The sequence below is a fragment of the Arvicola amphibius genome, chromosome 12 (assembly GCF_903992535.2).
Source record: "Arvicola amphibius chromosome 12, mArvAmp1.2, whole genome shotgun sequence".
Lineage (NCBI taxonomy): Eukaryota > Metazoa > Chordata > Mammalia > Rodentia > Cricetidae > Arvicola > Arvicola amphibius.
Window position 1 is genome coordinate 17,563,419 of NC_052058.2, and position 12,495 is coordinate 17,575,913.

The window sequence follows — 12,495 nt, forward strand, 5'->3', positions numbered from 1 at the left end:
TATTACATTGTGTATGTGACATTTCTATTCATTTGTCAATGAGCATATAGACTTAATATATTTTAAACACTATGAATTAATCAGCATTAAGTATGAATGTGTAAATTATCTTTGTGGTGGGTTGGCTCTTGTACCCCATAGTGGATTAGCAGGGTCACATGACGGTAGTTCTTCTTTCAGTTTTTTGAAGAATTTCTGTTCCTATGGAGGCTGGACTGATGTGCATTCTTTCTCCTTTCCTTGCATCCTCTGTGCTTTCTTGATGACGGCTATTCTTACTGGAGCCAAGAGGACTCTGTGCAGTTTATGTGTACATTTTCTGTTTGACTAATAAGTACAACACGTTGTTATTTAGTTATTAGGTCTGTCTTTTCAGTCCTTTTGTCTATTTCCTAATTGGATTATTTCCTCCTTTGCTACTTAGTATTTCGAGTTTGTCATAAATTCAGAATATTAATCTCTGTTACACGAATAGTTAGCAATGATTTTCTTCCAGTTCTACCAGCTGTCTAGTCACTTTGGTAATTGTTTCATTTTCTGTGCATAAACTTTGTAATTTCAGGTAACCCCGTTTGTTAGTTCCTGCTATTACATTTGGAGCCATTCGAGTTGTATTCAGACAGTTATTGCCTGTGCATGTATCTTACAGTTCTCCGTTAGTGGTTCTAGAGTTTCAGGACTTTTAATTCATAATGGATTCTTTTTTTTTACAGGTGAGAGATAGAGGTATAGTTTCTTTTTTCTGCATTTATGTATATCCAAGTTTTCTAGTACCATTTTGTAAATACTTATTTTTTTATGTGCATTACTGTTTGCTTCTTTTTATGTATGCTTACTGATTGCATGTTTGGTGCCCATGATGACTAGAAGAGGGCATCCGATTTCTTTATCTACTGCTTATGCTTGGAACTGAGTCACCTGCAAGAGTATTACGTGAGCCTTCACTGCTGAGCCATCTTTCCAGCTCTTCTAGTGCCATTTACTAAAGAGGCCTTCTCTTATCCATCTTGGGCATTTTTGTTTAAAGTCAGGTAACATCAATTTCTTGGGTTCCTTTCTGGTTTTTCTATTTCATTCCATTGGTCTGTGTGTCTTTTTATGTGTGTCAGGGTCTTTATTCATGGGAGGCACCAAGATTACTATAGCTGCTCCCCACAAATTTATACCTTTTAAAAAATGAAATAATGTTCTGAGTCCAACTAGCACTGCCTGTGTATTCATGAATGTGTGACAAGAGCAACCTCCCTTTCAAAAAGAAAAATTATTCTCCTTTAATTTTCTTTGAGCCTTGGCGTGGGGAGTGTTAATATTAACATCTATGGCTGAGCACTCATTAAAGTACCTAATTCTTAGCGTTTTGAATATTAATGCATCTTTATTAAACTTTACCCACTGCGGTGAGATGCTGTTTTAGCTATGATTGGGAGTAGCACAATCTATGGGTATAAATATAAGTATTTAGAAGGTAATTTAACAATACACCATTTAGAAAAACAGCACCAATAGATTCTCTCTTAGAACATATGTCTTATCTAGCTATAGGTTTTGATCATGCTTACAGTACCAGGCATGAATTTCCTCTTGTGGAACAGTACTCAGATCCATCAAAAGAGTGTTTATTTATGCCCAGAGTCAATCTTGATATTGTTATTCCAGTGGGCACATCTTGACTGGTAGGTCTGTATTTTCGAATGCAGGGTCCAGTGCTGAGGCTTTAAGTATTTTTATTTTTTTTAATTTCTAGTATTTCTGTGCCCCTTCATCTCCCAAATCTGTTTCCTTGCAGAACTTCTCATCTCTGTTGCTGACTTGACTATTATGTAGGTCTGGCATTAATGTCTTCATTTTATTTATCTTCTTGTTAGAATATCTTTTACATTTCCATCATTTCTACTTCAGTATCTTAGAGTTTGGTTTTAAGCTCGAAAGGCTTTATATTGCCTTGACTTTTTATATTTCTTGAATTTCTATATTAGTATTTATGCAGCTGTTAGAATGGGTATGTCTTTGAGGCATTTAATAAATTTTAGAGATTGTATTTTTATTGAAAATAGACATTTTCATACAATGCTTTTTTATGGTTTTCTGTCACCCAACTCCACCCAGATCCTGCTCACCTCTCCCTCCTCCTAAATGCATACCTATAGGTGTTTTCTCAGTGAGTTGTCTTTTCTTGGATTTGTAGCCCCATTATAATCATGTAGAGGGGGCAATTTTGACAGCAATGGTAAAGCAGTAATTTGAAAAAAATCAGGTATTAAAATGTAGTAAAAATGGAAACATCAACTACATCCTCAAGAACAAGAAAAGGAAGGTGGTTTATACTAATTGGTAAACTAGTACTTTAGAAGTCCTTACAGCGAGTGCTAATAGTCCATCTTCCAGACAGCGCTGGCCTGGTGTACTCATGGTCTCAGTCGTTCCATTAGAAAACAATGAAAAACATTATGAGTTGCTGCTCTCAGTATGTTTCTTTTAGGATTGTTTCACAAAGGTTAGTGATACAGACTTGGGATATAAAAGTAAAGATATTGCTTCTTATTATCAAGGTTTTATATGAAATATCTTTGTTAATCCCTGAAGTGTTCATGAGCTGTGTTATCTGAAGCAATGGCATAGTGGCTCTTTGCCATCTGTTGTTTATGATGTGAGCACTTCAAGCTCCTCCACACTTTTGGCATGAAACACGAATTGTATATTACTGCCTTGTAGATCCTAGTCCATACACCGTAGGGTGAGACTTTTAGAGGTGTATTTATTTATTTTATGAGTATGAGTGTTGTACCGTGTGTGTGTGTGTGTGTGTGTGTGTGTGTGTGTACGTGTGTACTATGTGCATGCAGTGCCCATGGAAGCCAGAAGAGGAGTTACAGATAATCGTTAGCTAGTATGTGGGTGCTGGAAACAAAACCCTGGTCCTTTGCAAGAGCAGAAAATACTGCGAATCTCGAATCTTTGAGGTATCTTTTCCAGCCTGGACACTTTAACAAAAGTTAGTGAACTGCAAATAAAGGAAGAATAAACATCTTAGAATAAAATATCTAATGTAAGAGGGAAAATAGGAATGAAACTGTAGGATTGTGTATTACATGAAATAAGCCAGACCTACCCCACTCCATTCCTATCTTAAGTTGAAGCTGGCATTATGGATCTCATGAAATTACAGACCAGAAATACTAATTAAAATATGTTAAAGTACCAGTCTAATCATAGTTCTAGGGATGGGAAAGGAGAAAAAGAAAAGAGTTGGTAATTAGATACAAAAACAGATAGGAGGTATAGTTCCAGGACTCTATAGCTAAGTGAAGAGACTGCAGTTAATTGATTTATTTCGTATTTCAAAATAGCTATAAGAATAGGTTTGAATATTTTAAATGTAAAGAGATGACAAATGGGGCTGGGACGAAAGCTCAGTTGGGAATGTGATTGTCTCACAAGCCCAAGGACCCAAGTTTGATTACCAGAACCCAAGGAGAAAATGCTAGCCATGGTAGCATATATTTGTATTCTCGGTGTTGGAAATGTGAAAATGGAAGGGTCCCTGGGGATCCTCTGGCCAGCCAGCCTAGCCTACATGGCAAGTTCTGAGCTAGGGACACACACTACATCACGTTCACAGACATCACAGGTTACCCTTTGGCCTCTGTGTGCATGTGTTCCTGCAGCCACACTTGCATGTGTATTTGCCATGGTGGTGCTCTTCTGGAGTCATGCACTTGTTGGGAAAGTGTCCCGTAAGATCCAGAGACCTCCATTTAGGCTAGGCTGGCTGGCCTGGGATCTGCAAGGGGTTGTTTCTGCTTCCCTACAGCGCTGAGTTTACAATTACATGCCACCATGTCTGGCTATTTGTATAAGTTCTGAGGAATGCAGTTCAAGAATTTCATGAACTGCTCCATCTCCGCAGCCTTTCATGATGCTTTTTCTTCCTTTCTTCAGGTTCTTGGTTTGTTTGTGCTTCATTTAGCACTTCTTATCAGTATTCTCTTTTGCTGCTTGTCCCTGACATTAAGTGTACTAATACCCTGAGACTCTGCCCCTAGTTTTTCTAAGCTTTTGGATTGTACTTCTTTAGTTTTAACAATTTCCTTGGTATCCATAATTCTAAAATTGAAATATAACATCAATTGCATATTTAAATTTCAGTAGGTCAAAATAAAGCCCATTGCTCCTGTATCCCTATCACCAAATTTTTTCCTCTATGTTGTTTTCAGCAACATCTACTCAGCCAGCCACAAGGAAACCTCAACATCATTGATCTCTCCCTTGGTCCAAATTCTTCTGGAGTACTGATTCTCCTGAAGGGTGCTTGTGGTCTCCTTAGCCGATGGCCCTCAGAAGCACTCGTCAAGATCCAACATAACTTCTGGTGTTCCCAAACATACTTATTCTTCCAAAGTCCTTTGTAGTATTTGCCGTGTTCCAGCACATTACTGTGTCCTGTGTATTAGTGCTGTTTCATCCAATGTCTGTAGGCTTCTATAGCAGTTATACTAATAGTGATGAATAACCTTTGTGCACTTTCAGAAATTATTTACCTGAGTATAACCTCAGATCCTTTTATTATTTACTTGTAAAGTTGGATCTTTCACTCCCCTCCCTCTCTCCCTCCCTCCTTGCTTCCCTCCCTCCCTCTCCCTCCCTCCCTCCCTCCCTCCCTCCCTCCCTCCCTCTCTCTCTCTCTCTCTCTCTCTCTCTCTCTCTCTCTCTCTCTCTCTCTCTCTCTCTCTCTGTGTGTGTGTGTGTGTGTGTGTGTGTCTCTGTCTGTCTCTCTGTTAATTTTTCTAAATGTGTATTATCATCAGATTTGGCAATTAAAGATCACTGCTTGTCTTTACAGAGTGCATTCCATAAAGTAGCAAAAGGACACATCATATGGCAGTGAGTTTTGAAATACAGAGTTCTTCTTCTTAATTATAAAACTTGAGCTGATACTTTTATGGAAATTGGCTGGCAGACAAATTTTAGCTATACCATCCAAATAAAGACCTAGAATCTTGAATGCAGTATATTAATTTAGAGAGGCTCTGTATCTCTTGTCAGTGGCTAGCCAGTGGTAGAATTGATGTTTTTTTTAAAGAAATCTAGACACTGTGGAGACTACTGCAGCAACACGTGATCACAGCGTCTGCAGTGCTCCTGGCATGTTAGACTCAGTGTCACAGATCAACACGTGATCACAGCGTCTGCAGTGCTCCTGGCATGTTAGACTCAGTGTCTCAGATCAACACGTGATCACAGCATCTGCAGTGCTCCTGGCATGTTAGACTCAGTGTCACAGATCTTATTTTTCATCATTTTTTTGATGACTCATTCTTCAGAAGTAATTCATTCTCCACTGTGGTGTCACAGATTTGACAAAACACAGGAATAAAGTAGGGAACATCATAGTTTAGATACGTCTAACAAATTCCTTCCCAATCTATCTAATGTTCTTTCAGTCATTTTTTTAGCATACCAATACTCTTTCTTCCTCTCCTGTCTTTACTTGAGCAAATGAGTCACATACAAAGCTGCCTTACAAAATAATAAGTAGAGATAGGAGTAGAATAAAGGAAGAAAGAGTAAATCTGTAAGAAACTGTGTAGCCTGGTGGCAGTGGTGGCACACTCTTAATCGCAACACTTGAGAGCCTGAGGCTGATCTATATCTGTGAGTTATAGGCCAGCCTGGTCTACAGAGTGAGTTATAGGACAGCCACGGCTACAGAGAAAAACCTAGTTTCAAAATTATATGTTGAACAAGCCTTGGTATAAGCTACAGTTCTTAGCAATTTGAGTTAGTGGTCTGTATGGAAATAGTTATTTTCTGGCCTTGCAGTAGAAGGCTCTTCTTCTTCTTCTCCTTCCTCCTCCTCCTCCTCCTTCTCCCCTCCTCCTCCTCCTCCTCCTCCTCCTCCTCCTCCTCCTCCTCCTCCTCCTCCTCCTCCTCCTCCTCCTTCTACCCCCCCCTCCTTTTTTGTCACAGACTTGTATTGAGTATGCTCAATGACATTTTAGTGGTTTATTCAGGATTGTAAATAATTTTCATTCTTGGCATATTTTCTTTCTCTTCCATTTATTATGTTTCTTACTTTACACAGAAATTCTTCGCATTTATAAACTAGATACAGATGTATTTATTACCGGCCCTACATAATTTGGTTTTGTAAGCATGTGCATTTCTTATAATTTATATTTTAATCTCAATTGTGTTAAAAATATGTGTTATACAAATACTAAAATCAAACATGTCATAGTTATGTTTATACAGGGCAAAGATATTTTAGATTATCAATCTTGGCGGATTTCTTGATAAAGTATAATAGTTCAACAAAGATTGATAATTAGTTCATGGTTCCTCAGATCTATTTCTTGATGTCTGTTTTTCTAAGAAAATAGATGTTTTTATTTATTCTGTGCTTAGTGTTTTTTAGGTTTTTGTCGTTCTGGGAGTGGACACAGGTCCTTGCAAGTGTTAGGCAAACACTGTCCTCCTAACTGTCTCCTGTTGAGAGATGAGATATGATGTTAATCATTAAATAATGGGACTTATGTTTCATAAAACTAGAACTTTAGTTTGTGTTTACAGTAACTGCCCAGCAAATACTTGCTGACTGTTGGAATACCTTTGATTAACTAGGAAATGATTGGCTTAGAATTTATATGATCATAGGAGATCATAGTTAAAATCGAAAATAAAAGGATTGGGCATTAAAAATCACTCCATATCAGGAGTGGTGGAAACCTCAGTCCAGTTTGAGCATTGTTAAGATATATATAAAACCTTAAAGTTGTGGAATTTCTTATTACAGAAAATGTTATTTGAAGCTTCAGAAGTATTTCTAGAAATATGATAAATAATAGTTGTAAACTGTGGCTAATATAAATGAGTTTAAGGAAGTTCATATTTTTCCTTGAAATCAAATGCAATTTAAATAATTAAATAAAAACACCATACCCATGCTCCTGTTCATTTATTTTGATAATGTCAATATTTATTCCTTGTAAGAGTGGAACAGCACTATAGTTAGAAGGAAATGCAATCTAATGATGCATACTTTTTCCTCTGGTACCTGAAGGTTAAATGGGTAGCAAGCAGAATGCCTTAAACAAGATTGGTATATTGATTAAAACGCTGATTTAACAGCTCGCAGTTTCCCCTTGGAAACCTGCAAAAGATAAGCCAGCTGCTGTCTTAGAGTGCTCGGTGTCCACTGAGAGTACACTATCTATCATCACAATATGGTGATGAGAGGTGTTTTATGTTTGTGTTAATTTCCCCCACTAAATCAGTAATTATTACAATCCTGTCCCTGCTGTTTACCCTGCAGCTGTTTTTCCATTTGTCGAGAGAGCGGGTGTTCTCTGAGGACCGCACACGTTTCTATGGTGCAGAAATTGTCTCTGCTTTGGACTATCTACATTCTGGAAAGATTGTGTACCGTGATCTCAAGGTAAAAAAAAAAAAAAAAAATGTAATCAACAACATTTGTGTTTTTTTTTTTTTTTTTTTTTTTTTTGCAGAGACTGTAGGGACAAACAAAGTAATTACAAAGTTACACAGTTTTGAGAAAAGCAGTCTTCTTAGGAATGTTTTTTTGCTGTAGTTGATCTGAAATTTCATTTACTGATATGTAAGTGGTTCTTTTATGTTTTGGTTTTTGGCATATGAAAATTCTCTTAACTTTGCAAAACTGATCTACCAAGAGTAATTTCATTTTCCCGTAAATGCTATAATTATAGAAATGATAAACATCTGAGTTAGTCAGGTGATTTGCAACTTCATTATTATTTTCAGACATAAAATATTTATGAAGAAGCTTTGCTAAGAAGGTTATTTGAAGGAAAACATGCATTTTCTTTGTGGTATTAACTTTTTGATAGGATTATATTCCGCACATTTTTCTATAAACTCAGTAGTTTGCTTAGTTTTTCATCTGTCAAAACCCTGTATTGCTGTGTTGGTAATCAAAGCTTGGGCATTGCTGAAACAGCTATAATAGGTAAACATTCTGTAAGGCAAGGTAACAAGTAGTTTGGCCTTTTCTGTCTGTCAAGTCTCTATTGGAACTATTCAACTCTGCCACTGAAAGGTAAAATTAGCCTTAGCCATTATATAAATCAGTGTTTGGCGATATTCCCACAAATCTTTACTTATGAAAGCAGTCAGTGGGTTTAGATTTGACTACACTCTGTAATTTGCTGCTCCCTGCAGGAGATCCTGTAAGTAAATGATAATTCTCATGATGCGGTCATGAATAAGGTTGACTATGTTAAGGAATCCTGATCCTGGCATATTTTCAGCAAATTCTTAAGTTTAGCATCTTCTTTAAAATGTAAAGGCCTGGAGTACAGCTAAATGGCCAGACACTTGCTCAGTTTAGGTATGACACTGACTTCCATCCCAGCACTTAGGCACCCAGTGCTGTGGTTGGGGCAGGGAAGCTAGAAGTAGTCTGTACTTGTAAACCCACCTATAGAATCACTGAAGTATGATCACAAATATGAGGCTACCTTGGGAGATCTAGTGAGACTTTGTCTCAAAATAAATACTGGACTGAGTGGTAGCTCAGTGGGTATAGTCCTTGTCGGGCAAGCAAGTGGACTTGAGTTCCAAACTCCATTGCCCACATACAAGCCAAGCATGGTCATATGTTTTAAACTCTATAAAGTGAAGATAAGTGGACCCTGGGGCATATCTGGCCAGCCAGTTTGGCCTGAATGGCATGCCTCAGGTCCAGTGGGAAGTTTTGTCTCAGAAATTAAGTGGAGAAGTGATTGAGGAAGAAATCCCAATATCAATTTCTGGTCTCCACATGTTCTCACAGGCACACTAATACAAATTAATCAAATGATTTAGAAGTACTTCTTAGAATTTTAAATATGGTAGAATTTATCACTCTTACAGGAACTTACCCAACACATACAAGCACATGTTCCTGCACACATATACTACAAATACATACCAGGTGTGTGTAGCCCAATGGGTTTGCCTAGCATGGATGATTTCAGACCCCAGTACTTAGGGAAAAATAGAAATCATGTGTTAATATTTACCTATTAAAATTGGATTGATAATTGCCTTGCTGATTACAGAACTATTTCATTTAAGGTATAATTTGGTTTGTAAAAATAGAAATTATGCTCCAAAGCTACAGAGAAACCCTGTCTCAAAAAACCAAAAAAAAAAAAAATAGAGGTTATGTGATATTTTCATGGAATTACATTTTGTATGAAGTTGGGTATGTGCCTAAGAAGTAATGAATATCGTGTTACTACTGTCTTACTTATAAAGCTATTTGGGACTCTTAATTCTTATCTAGTTATGTAAGCAGGTACCTAGTTTGTTTCAAGATTTTCTGTAACTCTCATGTTATGGATAACTGTCTTAAGGACTGTCTTATAAAATATCGTTTCACACAGTAATAATAAAATTAGTTTATATTGTTATATAGTCAATTAAAATTTAAATGAAGGATTAGAATCCTGTATTTAAAGATAATGAGATATACAGCCATAAAATATCTAGTTCAGGGATGGTAAATACATTCAACTAGATGGTTATATTTAGTTTATCTTAGAACTAGGAATATGGTGGAATTCAGCACCTTTATATCTATTCTATGTATTAAGTATAGATGCTTTAAAAAACCTAGTTATACATATATATAATATATAATTTTCCAACTGTACTTAAAAATCCTTAACTTATCTCTTCATAAGTTTACCTTTTTCATCACTACTCATGCTAATGAATCATATTTATGGAAACCAAGAAGGCAGAGAAGCCTGGAGTTAAAGAAATGAGAATAGTTTTGAAGTACTGAGTAAATCCGAAATAATCAACAGTAGTAGATAGACTTACTAGTTCAGAGAGGTCTGAAGAAGACAGTTTATCTGAGCCCTAGCATCAGTATGGAGTACAGCAGTCAGAGGGTCTTGGTCAGAGTTGCCTGCTGACATACCTAGTCAAATGAATTATTACTATAGTAAAGGTCATTAAATATACATTTTGTTGCTATATTGTTGATGATGAAATTAGATTTAATTTATCAACATATAATATAAAGTGTGTACTCTGTATGTGAATACCCATCATATAGTTACCATATACAAGGCTGTAACTTTTATCAAACGTTTTTATGTTCTATGTTCTCTCAAAATTCCCTTTAAAAATGTTGCATTAATTTAATCTTTGAAATACATTTATAGTATAGAGAGCATATTGTATATCACAGAACACGTAATTAAGAAAGCATAATTTAAAATTTATATTCATGCTCTTTGCATCTGAAGCTCACCAGCTTTTGTCTGACAAAATGGGATCATTTAGGTAGGATCACAAGAAATCAAGGTCTGGATTTGAGACAGTGTTCTGCAAGCATAAAACTAAATTGACACTAACAAGATTATTGGAACATGGGTTTGTGTAGAAGGAGCAGCGGGCTGCGTTCCCACCCAGCTCCCGCACGGCTAGCTTTACACCCGAAATAACAACACACAAATTGTATTTATTTAAACACTGCTTGGCCCATTAATTTCAGCCTCTTATTGGCTAACTCTCACATCTTGATTAACCCATATTTAGTAATCTGTGTAGCACCACGAGGTGGTGGCTTACCAGGAGAGATCTTAACCTGTGTCCATCTTTGAGAGGAGAGGCATGGCGACTGCCTGAGATGTCTGACTGACTCTGCTTTCTGTCTACTCCGCCTACCTAATTTTCTGTCCTATTAAAGGGCCAAGGCAGTTTATTAACCAATGAAAGTAACACATAGACAGATGACCCTCCTCCATCAAGTCAGCTTTCTATTATGATAATATAACAATTATGAAGAAAAGAGTTTTATTTTTGCCCATAGATTTTAATGGTTTTATTCCACTCCAAAATTAGGTAGACCCTTTGCTTTTGGACCTCTGATGTAAAGAATCCATATAGCGATACAGGAATCACATAGTAGAGAATCTATCTAACTCATCAGTGAGAAAGCCAGTAGAAGAGAAAGGGTACTCCTCCCACTTTGCCCTCGAGACTGCGGACCAAGGGACCAGGCTTCTCACTGGACTCCATTTTCTAAAAGTCCTACCCTCATCTAGTATCACCAGGCTGATCTAAAGAACAGCTAAGGTCCAGAGTATAGCACCATGAATCATATTTCCTGGTTTAATGTGCATTTTTGTATAACATTCTTTCTAGAGTTGAAAACTAGATAAGAAAATGGAAATGCATTGGATTTTATCTGTTTTAAAGTCTTTGTGATATGTATATATGTGTATTTAGTATATTATGTTGTGTGTGTGTAGCATGGTATACATTTGGAATCAGATGACATAACCTTGTATGTCAGTCCTCACCCTTCATCTTGTTTGAGACAAGGTTTCCTGTTTACTATTGTTTGTACCAGGCTAAGTGGATCTTTGGTTTCCAGCAATTGTTTCCACTTCCTTCTCACTGAAGAGTCACTGGGGTAATGCTTTCCATGGGTCCTGGGGATCCAGACTCAGATACTCATGCTTGGATTGCAAGCCCCTTACCAACTGAATCATCTTCTTGGCCCTTATGTTTATTTTTAAAGATTTAATATTTTTATTTGTGTGTGTGTGTCTACCTATCTAAATCCTGCCCTATCAAAAAGCCAAGGCAGTTTCTTTATTAACCAATGAGAGTCCTCCATAATCTGTATGTGTGTGCATGTTTATGCATTTGTGCATGTTCCCTCAGAGACGCAAAAGAGGTGTTAAATCCCCAGGAACTGCAGTTGCAGAATCCTAGAGTGGTTCTGGGAACTGAACTCCAGGCCTTTAAAACAGAGAGTGTTGCTAAATGCTCAGTCATCTTTCCAGCCCCAAACCTTTAGGTTTTTATGAAACTAAAATTAACCAGAAATATCTGAATGACTGCTTTAGATATTAGATGTATTAAAAACAGTATCACCAAAAACTGATTTAGGGTTAGGTATAATATCTCACAACTTCCCTGTACCTAGGAAGCAGAGTCAGGTGGATCTCTCAGTTCAAGGCCAACCCCTTCTTGTAGCCCAATAAGTTCCAGGCCAGTCAAAGCTATGGAGTAAAACCCTGCCATAAAAAGGACACTTCCTGCCCCTATTTAGGTACTCATGTTTATGAGTCTCAGAGTGGACTCTGATCTTATTAATGAATTGGTAGCTATTTATATGCAAATCAGCTTGCGATGCCTGCAGTGGCTGAACTTCTTTCTTTAAAAAGATTACGATTTATTGTGTGTGTGTGTGTGTGTGTGTGTGTGTGTGTGTGTGCGCGCGCACACCCTGCACACTGTAGAGATTAGAAGGCAACTTCTGGTAATCAATTCCCTCATTCCACCCCATGGGCCCCCCTGAACAAGGTGCCATTACATACTGAACTGTTTTCTCTGGTTCCTGAATTTCTTTCTTTAACACTGCAAATAGTGTTCCCATTCAGCATTGGAAGTAAAGCCTCTTGTTGTATTAACTTAGAAATTTTATTGGTCCTTGTTTGATTTCATAGTTAC

At 37.2% G+C, this 12,495-nt stretch overlaps 1 protein-coding gene across 3 annotated transcripts in view; it reads left to right on the forward strand.

Moving 5' to 3' along the window:
* The window catches only part of Akt3 (AKT serine/threonine kinase 3), a 237,517-nt gene that overhangs the window by 175,229 nt on the left and 49,793 nt on the right, over nt 1-12,495 (forward strand). For all 3 annotated transcript variants that reach the window (XM_038348695.1, XM_038348694.1, XM_038348696.1), the window contains exon 9: nt 7,313-7,435. In XM_038348695.1, coding sequence (XP_038204623.1) covers nt 7,313-7,435 — 123 coding nt within the window. The remainder of the gene's footprint in view (nt 1-7,312; nt 7,436-12,495) is intronic.